General features: G+C 43.4%; 1 protein-coding gene across 7 annotated transcripts in view; it reads right to left on the bottom strand.

Annotated features, from left to right (window-relative positions):
- LOC308572717 (voltage-gated potassium channel KCNC1-like) overlaps positions 1–18,716 on the bottom strand; it is a 50,577-nt gene that overhangs the window by 14,152 nt on the left and 17,709 nt on the right. For all 7 annotated transcript variants that reach the window (XR_014001846.1, XR_014001847.1, XR_014001848.1 and 4 more), the window contains exons 3-4: positions 13,604–14,537; positions 4,217–4,411 (exon numbers count right to left, since the gene is read on the bottom strand). Coding sequence is in view for 4 of the 7 variants with exons in the window: in XM_081169049.1 (XP_081025175.1) it covers positions 4,217–4,411; positions 13,604–14,537 (1,129 nt within the window). In the remaining 3 variants the exon portion in view is untranslated. The remainder of the gene's footprint in view (positions 1–4,216; positions 4,412–13,603; positions 14,538–18,716) is intronic.

The raw sequence follows: 18,716 nt of genomic DNA, 5'->3' as shown, positions 1-18,716 counted from the left end.
TTGTTATAAATTCCAGAGGGGTAGCTATATTATCTCTTGCAGCAAAAACAATTTAAGAGTCTTGTAGTCCTTTAAATTCCAACAAATTTATTATGGCATAAGCTTTCATGGACTCGAGCTCAGTGACATTTGTTAGTCTTTAAGGTGTCACAAGACTCCTTGAAAGTATTTTTGAGTAGGCTACTCCTGAACTTCAGGAATAACTTTCTCTCAGTTTCTCATGACCCTATTCCTCAGTAATCTTACATTAGTAGCTAGAATTGAGTATCAGCGGAGGTGAGGTGGGCGTAGAAGGACCCCTCTGGCCCATTAACAGAAAAGAGCAGGTTAAGCTTTTTTGGCAAACAGCTATGCATGATCAATTGCTAATGGTTGCAGAACAAGCAGCAGTTAAAGGGGCACCTATGCAGGTTTGGCTGAAAAACGGACAACACTAACCAGCCTCCACTTAACTAAGTGAGATTTGCTTCTAGGTAGATATGCATTGAATTGCAAGGATATCAGGGATGGATTCAAAATAGGCCCTGCTACCCATTTCAGATAAATGAAGGGAACTGTAGACAGATCAGTCACATTAGCAATGAATTTCTTCCTAAGCACTACAATGTTTAATCAATAAACAATTACATTAATTGTTTAATAAAAATATCTGCTTGGTTTAAAAAGGTGCTTTGATTAATCAGACAGCAGATTCCATCGTCCCAAAAAGGTATTAGTTTTAATGCAGGCATCCTTAACAACTGCATATTGCAAACACACTTGAAAGAGGCATTTCCACTTTTATTGCACATATACACATAGTATGCATGTGAAAATCTCTCTTCTAAAATACCTGCTGTGATACAAACGTATCTGATGTATATAAAAAATCCCCTTCAGAGGTACTGCTTTACCTATATTCAAATTTGTGCAAATCTAAATTTATTAATTGGCTAAAACTCATATAGTTCATCATCAGAGTTTCCTTTAATCCTGGTGACAGTCCTGGTATTTTCACCAATAAACCTTGGGGGACCAGGTGAAACTCAGAGTTCATCCAGACTTCCTTTTGTGTCACGTTTCTAGGCACAGGTCTGTGCTTTAAATCTCCATGTCTGAGTGCTTTTTTTTGGTCCCAGCACTTTCCCTGCAAAAACCCACTCTTTACCACTGAAAACAATCCTGTGGAAAACCTGAATTGCTGTTTGTTCTGATTCAGCATTAAGGAGCAGGTTTTCCTGAGGAAAGTGGTAGGGGGAAAATAAAAAGCTCTTAGACAGGGAAAGTGCAGATCCATGCCCAAGAAGGCACAGGGCAAAAAGTAAGTGTGGATCAGCCCTTAGGCTTCTTTTGCTAGTCAGGAAAGCTGGGAGACTCTGCCCTTTGCTGGAAACTGACTGCTGCATCAACTTATATGAGCCATGTGACTTGTAAGACAAGAAGAACTTTATTGTGCACCCGTGGTCCCTTTGCTTCCTTTTCCTGACACTGACTGCCCAAGACTGAAACCGCAAATTGATTAACTGGTTAAGTAATTAAAAACCTTTTTAGTTGACTAAAAAGACACTGCCAGTTGGTAAGACGCCTCTTTTCTTAAAATAATAATAATTTGAAATGGTGCACAACCAACACCATCTGAGAAAAGCCATTCGCCAGTGCCTGCTGTAACATATACATGCACCACCAAAACCCAAAGGAAGTACACTTCCTTTCTTCAAAGCTATTGTTTTAGTCATCATACCAAACTGACTGATTAAAACTCACTTGGTTGATAGACTACAATTTCTTCAACCAAGTGATAACCTTAATTCTGCTTGATGAAGAATTCTGTGCAATTCAAAGGTCTGCATGCTGTTATGCCAAATGAAGTCTTCCCAGTAAAATATCATACCTATACCAAAACCTATTTTATGTCTCAAAAGCTGTGGACCAGAAAGATAATTGTCAAGATTTGGACCTAATGACAAGTGGCAAGCCGACAAGTCACTGCTCCCTTGAGCTCTCTGTAGTTGCTCCTTGCTCGCTTCTTGCCGATTCTCCCTGCTGTGTAACACCTCGAACATCTGTCGTGTTCTCTCCCTCGGTGGAAGTAAATACCTCGTCAGCTTTCATTTGCTGCCTCCTCCTGTTCCCCTGCTGTGACAGGCACAACCTTGTCCCTGTTCAAGAGGCTGCCTGCTGCTAAGATCAGCTTCTGACAGATGCTAGACCAGCAGTTATAAAACACTCAACACACGTTGCTGCTGATTCCTCTCCAGAGGGGCAATGTCCTCCCATACCTTTCCACAGTGAGATGGGCAAAACTAAGATCGGCTCTCGCCTAATTTAGGATGGAGGACTGCAAATGGAAGAGGTCTCATAAGAACTATTGGTAGGTTTTCCAGCAGTACTGAAATCAGATTGATCAGTGACAGCAGTCCAGTGTTTAAATTGTAAATTCTAAATTGTAATGATGCCTTCCAATGTAATAGCTAACTGCCCTGCCCTAACTAGCTTTTCTGTCTATGCAGATGGCTGAAATGTGGTTTTAAAGGTGTTTTTTTAAAAAGGGAATCCTAATATGTATAAATGACTATGAGAACCTATTAAACTGATTAATTTGTAACAAATACATTGGTAGAACCACTTTTCAGAAATCTGAAATTGACCTCCTTTCAGCCTCCTTTTTGTAAAAATAAAATACAAGTTCCTAAGCCTCTTTCTGGAAAAAAAAGTGCAGAAGGACAAACTCTCAAAGCCTAATGGGGGCAGGTCCAGAGACTTTCAACAGACAAGAGAAGAAATCCTATCCACATCCTATCCATGTTCCTCATCCCTGTATCCTGTACTGACTCCCCCTTGCATTGGCTTCCTTATCCAATTATAGCCAACTTTCACAATATTAAAAATTATAAATGAACCTATTTAAAGTACATAATTTGTGTTATTTTCAGCAGAGAGACTAAAATTCTAGGTTGGGTTCTATAGGGACATAAACATTTTCCATCGAGCTCTAAATGCATACTTTCATATTCTGAAGCTTGTCCCCCAACAAACCTCTCTTTAGCTTCACCTGAGTCCTGAAATAGTTTGGGGATTTGAGAACACTTTAAGAGAAATTGAGGAGTAGTGGTGGAAGCACTAATTGCATTCATGACAATTTCTCATGAAACTACTATTGCCCAGAATTGTCAAACCACATTTTGAACTTCAAGAGTTTGCATAGGTAGCTTTAAAACAAGAAATGGCCCCAAAATGAATGAATGGAAAACACACCCCAGCTTATTTATTTTTGACTCATTATTCACTTAGGTTTACATCCTACCTAAGGCTCACAGCAAACATAATCTTTCTTGACTGCGCTCCTGAAAGGTAGCTTATTATTACTATTCCCATTTTATAGATGGGGAGTGGTGTTTATGGGGTCCATGTTTAAGTAAGGATTTAAAACCAGGTCAGTTGGGTTAAAGTCTGTTTTTTTTCCTATTCAAAGGACAACAACAGCAGGGCAAGGGTGGGTAGGAGGGAGAATATTGGTAGGATTTTCATCACAACTAGTCACTGAAAATAAGGTAGTCTAGTCTTTGCTGCTGTTGTTTCCTTCAAAATGGTAGCTTCAGGAATGTGAAGAGCACCTACAGTCATTGTGGGACAGAATGATACAAGTAAGGGAGAAAACATGGAAGGAGATGGGGGACTGACACAAAGCAAGGGCTGACCAAAAAAGCATCTATTTGTTGAGTGGATGTGATAATGGAGCTGGGTGTGTGTGCAGGGAACATAACACAGGGCTGAGCTGGTAATCTCGGAGGTCATGAAAATCACAGGAAGCAACTGGGAACGCTGGAAGGGGAGGACCTACTTCTCCCTCCCCAATTTGAACCCAAATTGCTCAAGATCAATTGTGCTGGCGGGTTGCCAATTGAAAAGAAGCACTAGAGGGCGCTGTTCTTGGAACGATGGATGCTGTTGCTATGGTAGCAAAGATGGGCAAGTTGAGGCCTTCCAGTTGCTAGGGCATCATCTGCCTCATTTTAATTTGTCATGACCTTTTAACCCTCATGACAGGGTTATATTTAAACAAAGTACACATTAGCAGTTGCCTTTTTTTACCTCAGAAATGTGGCAATTTGAGGTTTTGCTGTGACAAGGGTTATGGAGGTGGTGGTGATGTGGGGAAGGGAGATGTCATACTTGGACTACTTGTTTAGATGCTCTTGCGAAAGAGGCAGGGCAAAAATTATGCACATGGATGTACCTTTTCGGATGTTCCCATCAGGTGACTGACCAAAGTCACCTGTGGAGAGGAGAAAGCAGGCTCGGTCACGGTTGTAGCGTTCCCGACCGCCAGGTGTGACAGGTGACTTCTCCTCAGGTGACAGGGCCTGGTCTATGGTGGGGCAGTCCTCATTAGCCAATGCTGCATTTGCTGCATCACCATTCTGCTTGGAATCTGTGAACGGATAAGGGAAAGGGTGAGATTGAAAAAAAGAGAAGTGACGCAGAAGTAAGAAGAAACCTCAGACTCCTGGCTTTTTAATAGTACCTTTGCACCTTCCCCAGAATTCCCAGCTCAAAAAACAGACAAAAAACAAAACAATCACCTAGCTACCTTTCTCATCCTGAGATACAACAAATACTTTTTGGGAGTGTGGATGGAGCAAATTCTTAGGCAAACACAAATTTGCTTGTCTATAATCAAATCAATATTCTTCTAGCAGAAATACTTTACACCATTTAATCGTAATGAATGCTGCTGTAAGTTTTTAAAGTACGTACTCTGCAAATCAGATGTACATTACTGAATTGAGCAAGTTGATGCTTTGCATAATTGCCTTAAAATATATAAATGATGATCAATGTCCAAAGTGTAGAAATAAAATTTCAAAAAATCTTGCTAGATTTAAACTGTTTTGAAAACTTCGGGTCAGCTAAACCTTTCTGAGAAAATGAACTTTGGACTTTCCTCCACTTGTTATTATTATATTTGGGCCACATTCAAGTTCAGTTGATGTAAATTGATTACCTATTTCGCTACCCTTTTGTACTCACATTAAGATTTGCTCAAGCAAATGGGTAAAAAGAATAAACTGTTGTCTCTGTTAACATGTGATTATGAGGATTCTTGTAATATGTGGAGTGTCGCTTGTGATAGGAATAGTGATTCCCTCCTTAAGGGAAACTTGGGAGTTGTATTATGTGGAAGAACTAGGAACCTCTTACAAAACATTTCTCAGGTTCTGTGAAGAAAATCATAGATTAAATAAATGCGTAGTGCAGAAGTGTTCTGAAAGAAAGCAGCTACAAAATGGCATTAATTATTTTTAGCACAGTTCATTAATCAAACTGAAAACATAGTAAGTAGCTCATACACTTGTTGTGGCTACCAAGTAAAAATGTACAGATAAAGAACATTTGGGTTTGGAGGGGTTTTTTTAGGTTTTCATTCCTAGAGTTAAAATAGCCTGAAATAATATCCATTTTGTGATGGCCTTTTGATATGTGAATATCAAGAGCTGCTATCCCTTAATAAAAGCATCTTTGTGGTCCTCATTTAAGATAATGCTCCATATCAAGCCTCTCAGTTTTGATCAAACAGCTTTGAGAAGGGGAGTTCTCCCCCTCTGATAACGACGCCTATCATTTGATCAGTAGAATTGGTGACGTTATTGTAGGTTAACATAGATAATTATATCTTATCTTGTGAGGCAATTATTCTAGAAAGGGGGACAGGGTCGCCCCTGCAGAGAACAGTTTTTCTGAGAGAGAAAGGCTTCATGAAATTGTGGAACAATATTGCAGACAGGAGGGAGCTTTAGTGCATACAAAATAAAGGACTGAAACACTCCCTTGCTGGCATGGTGCAGCCTTTAATTTCAAAAAAAATGACATTAAAAACAAAATTTCAGAAAGGTCATGGGAAACTATTGAAGGTGATGTGTCTTTCATGCTAGTGATGTCACAGGCAAACTTATCCACCAGGTTCCTATTACACTGCACAATCAAATTTCACACACTACAGACGGAAAAATCACATGTTCCCAATATCACAATAATGGTGTTTGAGTGCTGGCAAAATCATGTGCTGAAACAAATAATGTTTGTTTGTTTTTAAAAAAGATTTCTGGAAGAATCCTGTGTAACTAATAATCAACACCTGCATGTGTATTGAACACGGTCATCCACCCCAAACCCAGTCATCTGATAAACTCCTGAATTTAATCCCATTGCTTCTTAGCCTCTTTTCTAGCAAATAGGATGAACAACTGCTCCTGCTCTTTCTGCCATTTTTTAATACTTGGCAATTGTTGCATATACTCTTCTCCCCCCGATCTTTCCCCCTAGGTTAGTGAATTTCATATTGCTGCCCTCAGGGACTTTTTCCGCACTGATTTGTTGGCTGAGTAAACGTTGCACATCTCCGTGGAATCCCCGCATGTCGCAAAAGATTTCTAGGAACAGTTTGAAAACCACAGCTCTAGGCTAAACATACTCAGTTCCTTTAGCCTTTCCTGGCATGATTTGTCTTCTCGACCCTTTCGCGTCTTTCTAGCTCTCCTCAGAATCTGTTTTCAACATCCTTCTTTATTAAACTCTTGTGCCCAGAGCTAAACTAAGTACTCTAAATGTGGTCTAACTAGGCCCAAATGAAATAAGTAGCGTTACATTTTCTTTTGTAAGCCGCTTTGGGTATGACTGTCATAGACAGTGGGGTATAAATGCTGAAATAATATAATAAAAATAAAAAGTGGCCAGTGCAATGAACAAAATTAGCAGACCTCTCCACATGGCTCAGCCACTTCCTGAACCTTCCCATCTTTTTTTATAAAAGATTTATGAACTCCCTTTTCCAAACTGAAGTATACTTCTCTTCTTTGCCTTAAAATAAATCAAATGGATTGCTTACTTCGCAGAAAACCTATCCAAAGGATTGCCAGATTTTTTTTTATTGGCTCTCCTCCTGTGCCTTTGAAAGCAGCCTGACAAACAGAACTGGGGCTGGTTGGACAATTTGGCACCTGAATAGCATACCCTCTATCAAGACACACTACCCTTCTTAAGGTCCACCACTGCCTCATGCTAGGGCTATTGTTTATATACAGAAAATACCTAAGAAGCTTTTCCTAGCCCAGAGATCAAAATCACCCCAGCAGATGCTGTGGAACCAGCCCATCTGTTCTTCCTGAACCCTTTGGTTGTTCTCCTCTACTCTAAAATAGGTATGTGTGTGCCATATTACCTGTCATGCACCCACTAGGCTGCCCTCATCAGTGTTGAAGCAAGTTTCAGCTGCCGGCCCACTCAGCTTCCAAATATGCAATTTGGGTGGGACACCATCTTGCCTTTTGCCTCAGGTAGAAAAATGTATTTGACCAGCCCTGGGAAGGGCAGTGTTGTGGAAATATGACTGGTGGAACAGCAGGAGGGAAGACCCTTACCAGCGCGGTGTACGGAAGTGAGGGCATAAACCTAGTTAATGAAGTTGCGGGGAAGTTGTTGCCATGGGGACAGAAAGGCACTTACACTTGGATGTGAGGAACTGAGGTGGGAAATGTGAAGTTCCTACCAAGGAGCGGAGATATAAAACGGTGCACCGGGTGATGGGGGGCGGGATGCAGTGAGACAGAGGCTGATGTGTCTCCCTGGTAGCATTAGGAGATGTTCTAGCAACCACATCCCCCTGGGCCTCCCCCTTTTCTCCCTCTGCCATGTTCGATGCATAGCCAAGATCCTGTCCAATTAAGTGAATCCTTGCTCCTCCACTGCACTTGCTGCAAATGGCCTTTCTGGCCCAGGGCAACTGGAGCGCTTGGGAGAGGATGCCAGGAACTGGCCGCGAGCCCTGGGGGCCCTACAGCATGCAACCTTCCCCCACCTCCGCCTTGTTGCCTGTCTTTGAAGATTTGCTGGGTGAACGGCCACCAAAGAGCAGGAGAACTCGTATGTGTGTGTCTATGCATGCGCAGAAAGGGGTAGTGGTCAGCTGCTTTCACTGTGATATACTTTTCAGACTGTAGTCCAATTCTCGCCTGTCTGCATTCACATTCCTCAGCTGCACCCCTTATAAATTTTGACTATCCCTGGTCAACTAGGCATCCTGCCTTTTTAAGCCTTCTCTGCTCAAAGGTATTAGCCTTCCCTATCTTTTCCTGCCACAAGTACTTTCCTTGTCTCTGTCATTCTAAAAGATCTCAAGAGGTCTTCCTCCTACATTCTTCATCCCCCCCAACTGCTCTCTGAAAGAGCCCAGAAACCTTCATAGATGGACCCACTGATTCCTAGGGAACCCAGTCATCCTGGCTCTCAGCCTTTGCTGGGGATGTGCATGACTGTCTCCCTTGTGGGATTCCCTGCCAACAACTTGATTGTCCTTGCCAGCTCATAGGAGGACCCATCTGCTACTTGAGCCCCAGTGTATCTTGGGTATTTGGGATGCTCTTTCCACATGCAGAAATGCAGGCAAGAGTCACCTCCTTAACTCTGACAGAGCAAGCAATGCCAGGGAATCTTCACAGATGCTCTACTCCGCTCAAAGAGGAGAGGAAATAGGAGGGCAACGTATGTATTGGCAAATGCCCTTCAGTCCTGATTCTCAGTGCCTTTTCCGACAAACAGCTAGTGGATCAATTTTATATGTAAATCAAAATGAAATGTTCCAGTACTTCTAAATCATCTAAATCCTAGCATAGCTGCCAAGCTTGCCTCCTCCTCCTCCTCTCCACCCCCATCCCTCCGTAGAAGAAAAATATAATAATTCTTGATCAAATGTGGCTCAAGTTGCCAAAACAGGCCCTTCGATGTTAGCATATGAGTCATTTTGGAAGGACAAAGTTAATCCACAGCCAGAGATGGGCTACCCTAGACAACCTTACCCTGAAAAACAGCTAGATCAGGTCTTTTCTTGCAGAGGGAGAAGCAGCTTTTGCACCACAACAAAGAATCAGCAGCTAAAAACCCAAGGGAGGAAACTGGGATGAAGAAAGAGAGATTAAGGCCACTGGCTTTGAAACTTGCTGACCCCAGAGAACCCTGGCAGCAGCATCCGTTGGTCTGCTGCCAAACCCCTCTGCATTGCAAAGGATTCTGGGATGCATTCTAGGGGGCATGCATGGTTTGTGAAGGATGCTGGTTACCCTTGCAGGGATTTGGCATTCCAGCTCCAGGATTCTGGGGGGAGTTTGCACAAGGCACCCTTAGTTGGTTCCCCTTAATCTGGAAGAGGTGATTTGAGAATTTTATTGTGTAGTCTCTGGTCTTCTTGGGTGCTCCAAGAAAAGCGAAGTGGTACCTTTGCTAGTATTTGGGTCCTGTAGTGCTTAGATTACAGAAGGAGGGGGCTTCTCTCCTTTGCTTTTGGGATGGCACCCTTAGCTTTTCAGAATGCTACAAGGGTTGTGATTTGCCTTGAACATTTAGATCTTGCCCTTCTAGCACTTACATACTACTTAGGACAGCTAACAACAATTGAAATCCACTATAAAATATTAATGTTCTAGGAAATACAGTAGGTTGTATCCAATGCTAGCTCTACTCAAAGCAGACCTATTGAAATGGATGGACCTATGTAAGAAATGGTCATTAATTGCAGTGGGTGCACTCTGAGCACTGGATACAGTCAAATATATACAACCAGAGATAATAAAATAAGACAAGTGTAGCTGATAAAACAAAAGCATTGGAAAGCAAAAAATAAAAATACCAATATAAAAAACCAAAAAGGTTTTTGTTATACAGCAAAATGCTGTTACATGAGAGCGTCAACTGAGGCCTCATCTGCAGTATACATTTGAAGAAGTATCGTAACCATTTTAAACAGTCATGGTTTCCTCCAAAGAATCCTGGGGGCTGTAATTTGTTAAGCGTACTAAGAGTTGTTAAGAGGCCCCTATTGCCCTCACAGAGCAAATGAGGAGAGGAAATGATTGTTTAAACCAGCTCTGGGTCTCAATAGATCTAGGTCTGCTGAGAAAGCCACCTGGGCACACCATGGATGCTGCCTTGGGTTTCATAATGGAAAAAGGTGGGATATACAGTAAATGAAATAAATAAAGGAAATGAGCCCTGAAGTCTCCGTGAAATGCCTGACCTCATCAATGCCTGGAGAACCAGTCAAAACACACACAAACTCTCCTTCAGCCGCACACTGCAGAGGAGGACTGCTAATGCTGGACAAGTTTCCAAAGCTTCTTACCAATAAGCTTCTGAGGAATGCCCATGTTTCTGTGAAGAGAGTTTGAAAACCACCGCACTATCCAGATAATCGCAACATAGCACTTAAAATCCTCATTTCAATTGGTATTCTCATTTGACAGAAGAACTGAGACAAAAACTTAATGACTTGGCCCCATCCCCTTGGTGACTTCGACGCTGAGCAAAGATTTGAGCCCAGGTCTCCTAAAAATACCCATGGAGCATTCCTTGCCTCTGTGATATTGTTAGCTTACTGCCTCCCTTATATCAAAAGGTAAAGTGCAGGGCTGTATACAAAGCAAAGAGAGGAAAACAGTTAGGAGAAAGAGTTTCATTTGCCAACATTACAGCCTTTGCCTTAGTAAAACTCTGCCTCTTAATATAACCTATCTCCTGTCCAAGATCCATTATATCAATCTGGCTTTCCCCCCATATCTAATGGCCAAGGGAGTCTGCTCATCCACAGTCACACCAGTGAACTTTGGCCAATCAATGGGAGGGGGGATGAGATACAATTTTAAGACACTGGCAGCTGGCTTTTGAGCCAGTGAATCAATAACTGGTTTTGATTCTAGGAGCCCTGTGATTCTGTCCTGCTCACAGATTTGTGTGGCCTTGGGCAAGCTGCTACGGCTTAGGCTCAGCTATGTGTAAAATGGGGAAAAGAAACTCCTACCCTAAAGGTTCATCATAAAGGGGGGGGGGGAATACTGCAGCTTATGATTTTAACTGCAAGATCTGTATCAGTCAGAAGCAGCACTACTGAGTTCATTAGATAAGTTGGGTTTAATATTATTTATGAATAAGTAACAGTAGAGCTGTGTTTAGTCTGTACTATTTTTTCATAACATCAACAAAGTACGAGCTATAGATCTTTCCTTATCTATTTTATTTAATGAAATTTACTCTGCTTCCTTTTCTGCTTATTGGGAAGGGCAAAGAGCAAGAAAGGGAGCACAGGACCCCTCTTTGGGATGCTGGAAAGACTTCTAAAATTCCAAAGTGTTTTCTTCGCATCTCTCTGTAATTGTTAAGGGCTAGAAACTTGCTTAGAGAAATAAAGCAGAGATTCCCTGGATGCTGAATTCCTCACTGAGTTTAGGTTTCTGTGTATGTGTGGCACTTGAGCAGTGCACGTCATAAACTGGAATCACAGTGCTGGTTCACACACATGTGTATATGGCACAAGCTGTCTGCTCTTGATTGTTGTACACTGGAATGGCTGGCAGAGCAATGTATAAACTGACTCCACTGAAACTATACCAGGTAACAGTCAAACAGTTTGTTTGGAGGGAACGTGCTTCACTTTCCTCTAACCTTTCTCTTATATTACATCTCTCACAAGGGCAGAAACTGTGCTATAGAGACTGTAAGGCATGGAGGGAGAAGCACCCGATGCAGCAAGGCATCAGACAAGGAAAAGAATGTGACACAATAATATCCTCCACGTTTCTAGGAGACTATTATTTGAATTTAAAATTGCTGTTTCCCATGCTACTGATTGCATTAGCTGCTGTCAGAAGCAGCAGGGATGAGTTGGTTGAAGAATTATTCCAAGGTTCAGGTTGGATTAGAATAGCAGTTTTCAAACTATGTTCCACAGAATAATGTGGTGAAATTATCTACAGAGATTTCTTTTCTCCTTCTCCCATATTACTAGAACTTGAGTAGTGTGTGTGTGTGTGTGTGTGTGTGTGTGTGTGTGTGTGTATAAGAGAGAGAGACCGAGACCTGAAATCGATTAGCAGTTGTTTCAGGGACAAAGAAAGCAAACTGTTTATTTACAAAATGTAAGATCACTTTATGAAATATGCTGCCACAAGATGTGCTGATGGCCTCTGGCTTTGAAAGATGATAGAACAAATTCATGGAGGAGGATGTTTCTATCAATGGCCTATTGGCAATGACAGAAGACTTTAAAAGTGCTGTGTTCAGATGCAGTATCCCATTGGATACCACACACTGTGTTGTGGAAGAGGTTAAACTGGGGGAAGTCTCTTGCCTGCATATCCTGGTTATAGCCTCCTGAAGCCATCTGGCTGACCACTCTGGGAAACAGGATTCTGTACTAGATGGATTTTGGTTTGATCCAGCAGGGCTCTTCTTACATGTCTGGGGTTCATCAGGTTTTAACCTCAAAGAGAGTATACTGACGGCACTGACAAAACTCTACTAACATAGAGTTTTAACATAATATAGCATCTAGATCAAGGGAAGTAATAGTGCCACTGTATTCTGCTCTGGTCAGACCTCACCTGGAGTACTGTGTCCAGTTCTGGGCACCACAGTTCAAGAAGGACACTGACAAACTGGAACGTGTCCAGAGGAGGGCAACCAAAATGGTCAAAGGCCTGGAAACGATGCCTTATGAGGAACGGCTAAGGGAGCTGGGCATGTTTAGTCTGGAGAAGAGGAGGTTAAGGGGTGATATGATAGCCATGTTCAAATATATAAAAGGATGTCATATAGAGGAGGGAGAAAGGTTGTTTTCTGCTGCTCCAGAGAAGCGGACACGGAGCAATGGATCCAAACTACAAGAAAGAAGATTCCACCTAAACATTAGGAAGAACTTCCTGACAGTAAGAGCTGTTTGACAGTGGAATTTGCTGCCAAGGAGTGTGGTGGAGTCTCCTCCTTTGGAGGTCTTTAAGCAAAGGCTTGACAACCATATGTCAGGAGTGCTCTGGTGGTGTTTCCTGCTTGGCAGGGGGTTGGACTCGATGGCCCTTGTGGTCTATTCCAACTCTATGATTCTATGAACATGACTCAGTCAGTAGAGCATGAGACTCAGGATTGAGGTTCAAGCCCCACATTGGGCAAAAGATTCCTGCATTGCAGGGGGGTGGAGATGACTCACACAGTCCCTTCCAACTCTATGATTCTATGATCTTCTGATCTCAGGGAGGGTGCTGGAATCCTAACCTACCATATGGAGACAGCCGTGGGATGCATAGGGCAAGGAAATTGAGGTTCAGCAAGACCTGGAAAGGAGGCCTGGAAGTATTTTATTCATTTTATTATTATTTTATTTATTACTTAAATTTGTTTGTCCTTTTTTACACAAGTGGCTTACAGCAGAACAGCTTATTTTTTTAAAAAAAATAATTAAGCAAATGAGCTGTGGACAAGCTTTCCTGAAGGACAGCTTGCCCGTGACTACCAACCTTCCTCTGCAGTGCAAAGAGGTGTACAGGATGCATTCTAAGGGTAACTCTCAGTTTCATATGGATGGGAACAATGAGAGCGCACTCTCTAAGATGCCCAAGAATCCTCTTCAGTGTGCATAGGCTCTGGGGCAACCTCCTAACAGCAGTTCCTCAGCATGTAACTCAGTGTGGAAAGAGGAACCCAGACGGAAGAAAATGTCAAAGCTGCCAGATTAGGAGACTGTTTCTGCAAATAGTTTGCATTTTAGCCATTTCAGCCCTCAGGGTGATTCCCACCCCCACCTTACCTGCCCTGTTGATCTCGATGATCTCCTCTTGAGCAAGGGGGCATGAGTCGCCCTGGTTGCTGCGATGTGGGGACTGCATGTCCGGTTTGCAGTAGTTGGGCGACCCAGGCTGGGGGGCTCGTGGGATGTGCTTGTTCTTTTTCTTTGGTAGTTTCTGCTTGGCCATGGCCAGCGAATAATACATGCCAAAGTTGTTGACGATGACGGGCACGGGCATGGCAATGGTCAGCACGCCAGCCAAGGCGCACAGTGCTCCCACCAACATGCCTGACCAGGTCTCAGGGTACATGTCACCGTAGCCCAAAGTCGTCATGGTGACCACCGCCCACCAGAACCCAATGGGGATGTTCTTGAAGGTGGTGTGCTTGCTGCCTGTGATGTCGTCTGGGTCAGCCCCGATCCTTTCGGCGTAGTAGATCATGGTGGCAAAGATCAAGACCCCCAGGGCCAGGAAGATGATGAGGAGCAAGAACTCATTGGTACTGGCTCTCAGTGTGTGGCCTAGGACTCTCAGCCCTACGAAATGCCTTGTCAGCTTGAAGATCCTTAGGATCCGGACAAATCTTACCACCCTCAGGAAGCCCAGCACGTCCTTGGCCGCTTTGGACGAGAGGCCACTGAGGCCCACTTCCAGGTAGAAGGGCAGAATGGCCACAAAGTCGATGATGTTGAGGGTGCTCTTGATGAATTCCAGCTTGTCTGGGCAAAAGATGACACGCATGAGGAACTCAAAGGTAAACCAGATGACACACATCCCTTCCACGTAGGTGAGGAATGGCTCCGTCTCCATCTCAAAGTCCACCTTTACGGTGGTGCCGTTCTCTGACTGTATGACCTCTGTCTTGTTTGTGATGTGGTTGAAAGCCTCGTGGGTCTCCAGGCAGAAGGTGGTGATGGAGATGAGGATGAAGAAGAGCGAGGCAAAGGCCACATACTGGAGAGAGAGGCAGGGTGTGGGGAAAGAGGGTGTGTAACAGGGGAGGACGGGGAAGAAAGCCATTAGTGCTCACACATTCTTGGAAAAGACTAGACAGAGAAGGAACAGCATCCCCTCCCAAAGGAACACATTTGTGCTTAAGCATCCATCCCTACCCACCCACCCACATGGCAAACAAAAACAGAGTATGCTCCTGGCAGAAGGCAGATATCCCCTTTCCTTTCCTTTTCTCATTCTCTATGCCAACAAGTGGAAAGGCATGCAGGCAAAGCTAAGACTTGGGGGTTGTAGGCTGGACTGGATTTCACTAGTGTGAGAGATTACGGTCACATTTTTGAATGTTCCACTTGAGTTTATTTTTCTAATCCTTGCAAGTAGAAAAGTAGTCCAGCTTCTGATGATCTAGTTGCCTGCTTGCAAGACTGTTTTGGTTTTTTTAAGGGGGGGGGGCGAAACTGGAGCATTTAAAAATAGTATTCCATCCCCCACACCCCTTGCAGTCCTTTCTGGCACCTCATTGTACTGTATGAGTAGAGTAGGGAAAGTGACAAATCATAAACGATAAACAATTATCGACTTGCATTTCTGCAGCCTATAAAGGTAACTTACACCAGGTCCGTCAGGGCTATTGATCTTTAGTCCATTACTGACTGCCCTTACTGTCCGTGGCCCTCCAAGGTCTCAGGCAGAAACTCTTTCCCAGCACCTGCCAGCTGAGACATTTGTCAATTTGATTGAACCTGGGACTTTTGCCATAGCTCCACCACTGAAGTATGGGCTGTCCTTTATGAACACAACACCGTGGGCTCCCCAGCACCTGATGTTCAGTGGCATACTCAATGGAAGTTCCATTGGCCTATCATTACTTATAGGCATTGCTAGCCTTATCCTCCATGAATTTGTCTAACCACCTTTTAAATCAGGAGTGGGGAAACCTGGCACTCCAGATTTTGCTGTGACTTCCGGCAACCATCAGCTCCATCCACCATTGGCCAATAATCAGGGATGACGGAAGCTGAAGTCCAGAAACATCTTGAGAGCTGACGCTGTCTTAAAGCCATACAAAATTCCAGCAACCGCCACATCTATTTCTGTTCTTCAGGAGCAGCTGCTTATTACATTTTATCCTGTCCTTCTTCCAAAGGGCTTAGGGCGACACATCTCTTTCTCTTCCTTCGTGCTTTATCCACAACAACCCTGCATGGTAGATTAGGTAGCAAGATAGTGACTTGGCCTACTGAAATTCATGGTTGAGCAGGAATTTGAACCCAGGTCTCCCTAATCACACAGTCCACTGTTCCACACAGGCTCTCTCGGCCAATGAGATTCTATATATCAAATTGCTACTGCTATTAACTATCAATTGGGTCTGTATGCAAGTATACATCACAGTGTGGCACATATACATTCTCAATGTGGCATAAGGCCAAAGTTTGGACTTGAAATAAAGGGAGACCTGGATTCAAATCCCTCCTCAGCCATGAAACCCACTGGGTGACTTTGGGTCCATTGCTACCTCTCAGCCTAATCTATTTCATAGGTTCCCTGCGAGAACCTAAATAGTTTGTGGTGGTGAGGTACATGCATGCTTCCCTGTGCTCCTTGGAATAAAAAAATAACATATTATTGCAATCAAATAAATATTCCATATGTCTGCAGTTGTACCTTGGAAGCACAGGATTTGAAAACTGGCATAGTGTTCATTCAATACCCTAAGATTCTCATCCTGAATTTTAAGAAAGCAACTCTGTGGACCTTATGACTGCAGTTATTCCCTGATTTGCATGAAGTACGTAGGCTGCAAAAACTGTTTTTCCTCAGGGTAAGATTTGAGTTGCCTTTGGTGAAGATAAGGCAGGGATGGGAACTGTGTGGCCTTCCCACATGCTTTTCGGACTCCGACTCCCACCATTCCTGATCCCCATCTATTCTGGCTGGGACTGATGGAAGATGGAATTAACGAAATGTGGAGGGCACCAGGTTCCGCTTCCCTGGTGTTACCCTTGAGCCTCTCACAGCCCTATTAGGGCAGATCATCATTGGTTTTTTACAGATGAGAAATTATAGATGAGAAAAAGAAAACGAAAAAAAAATAACCCTGTCTGTAAATGTCTCTGAAACTTTGGGACTGAGTGGGGGGCTTGACTGCCATTCTCTTTCCAGTTTTCACAGCAAAACTTTGATGCGAGAAGGGGAGGGAAAACCCTTTCCCCTTCTTCCTCCTCCCTTTTTTTTTTTTTTTTTTTTTACTTATTTCATGCAATATTCCCACCAGTGAGCTTTTAAACAGTCTTAACATCTGCATTCTGATTAATGAATAAAGAGCGCTAGGAGGTTTCTGCTGAGGCTTCAGGATTGTGCCGGATGCTCAGCACCCAGACACCTTCTGTTACACCGTTCCCCCACTCCAGTGCCTTGCTAAAACCCGTGAAGGGAAGCAATGATGCAAGCAGTCATGTGCTTTCCTGCACATAGACTTACCACAGAAAATTCTGTAATTCATTCACATTTCCCATTGGGTACACACACACACTGTTGCCACATTATCACAAAATGCTTTGTCACTGGAAGCACAACCCAACTGCTGTCCTCAGAGACAGATTCCTTACATAAGGGCATGCATGTCTGCCCCTCCATTTGCTCAGCCATTCATCCCCAACTGGGCAACATCTGTGCACCTACACATGCCTACACATGCTCTCCCATAGACCTTGTGTCAATGCACACAGCAAAGAGCTGTTCCTCACGTGTATACACGAAGCTATCTGCCCTTTTGCATCTGGCATTCATTTGCGTGTTCACCCTGCACACATATACATGCCTTGCACATATGTACACACACACAACTTCCATCTGTTTTCTCCCAACCACAGGCAGTCCACCTGAGCACACTCAGTGCTATGTTCTTTTGCAGGCCTGTAGATACACAGACCCTAATGTGCGTTTGCACCCAAGGTAACACACACTCATGCATTCCTTTCACTGCACTCCTATCCCTTCCTGAACACACAATCAGGGATGCACATGCATCTCTGCGGTTGTACACATACCACCATGCAAGTCCACCTAAACAAGCTCATTGCTTAATGAGCTTATGCCATATCTACTGATTTCAATTAGATTTAAGCTGGTTTAGTTGCAGACTAATCTGCAACCAAAACTCAGCATGTGTGCACATTCAAACATAAATACGCACAAATAGGCACACAAGACATTCAGTATACATTGTGTGCAGATTTACATAGGCATATATTCTATAGATCATGTTATATATACTTTTCATAAATATGTAGATCTTTATAGAGGTAGCCCTGATCTGCACACACACACACACACACACACACACACACACACACACAATATTTTGTTATTATGCACGTAGCAAATGACTGTTCAATTTGAGCACATCCAAACATGCTTCTACACTTGCATGGAACATGACTTTCCCAGGCAACACTTATTGCACCCATACATACCCACATACTTCCATGCATGTACATGCAGTTGGGCATGCTGTACACAGATACAGATAGCCCCATGTATCTTTATGCACACACTTAGCATGCATGTCCCAACATAGAAATCATATAGTCTTGTGCAATGCAGGAACACTTTCTTGCTCACACATATGTGTACACACACTCCACACTAACACATTTAACTATGGATGTGTGTGAGTGTGTGTGCATGCACACACACACACACACACACACACACACACACACACACACACACCATCCCCATCTCCTTCTGCAAAGTAATCTCTCTGCTTTCTCTTCCACTCGCTGGATCTCTGCACTGCACAGAATTCCCGTCCCGTCAGCAGTTTCTGCACACAAACCCTAGAATCTCTTTTGAAGCGCAGTGCGGTGCCCAGGAAGTGGGGGGGGGGGAGAGAGAGAGAGAGAGAGAGAGAGAAAGGAGGAGGAGAAGAATGGGCAAGCCAAGGGATCCAGGAAGCACAGGACAAGGCATGGGAGGAGGGAGGAGAAGAGAAAGAGAAAGCAGTGATTGGATAGATGAATAAACAGAAAGTATAGAGGATAGATGGAACTGATGCTCTGATCTTGATTTTTGTGTGTGTGTTTTAGGTCTATCATTTTTCTCCAAGGTGGGGAGGGAAGGGAGGGAGGCCTTTTGAGATCCCAAAGGAAGGCGTTCCTGGGGACCATCTAG

Source organism: Podarcis bocagei (genome assembly GCF_964188305.1).
Source record: "Podarcis bocagei genome assembly, chromosome: 13".
Lineage (NCBI taxonomy): Eukaryota > Metazoa > Chordata > Lepidosauria > Squamata > Lacertidae > Podarcis > Podarcis bocagei.
Note: the sequence above shows the minus strand (reverse complement) of the source record. Positions and strands in the feature narration are given on the sequence as shown.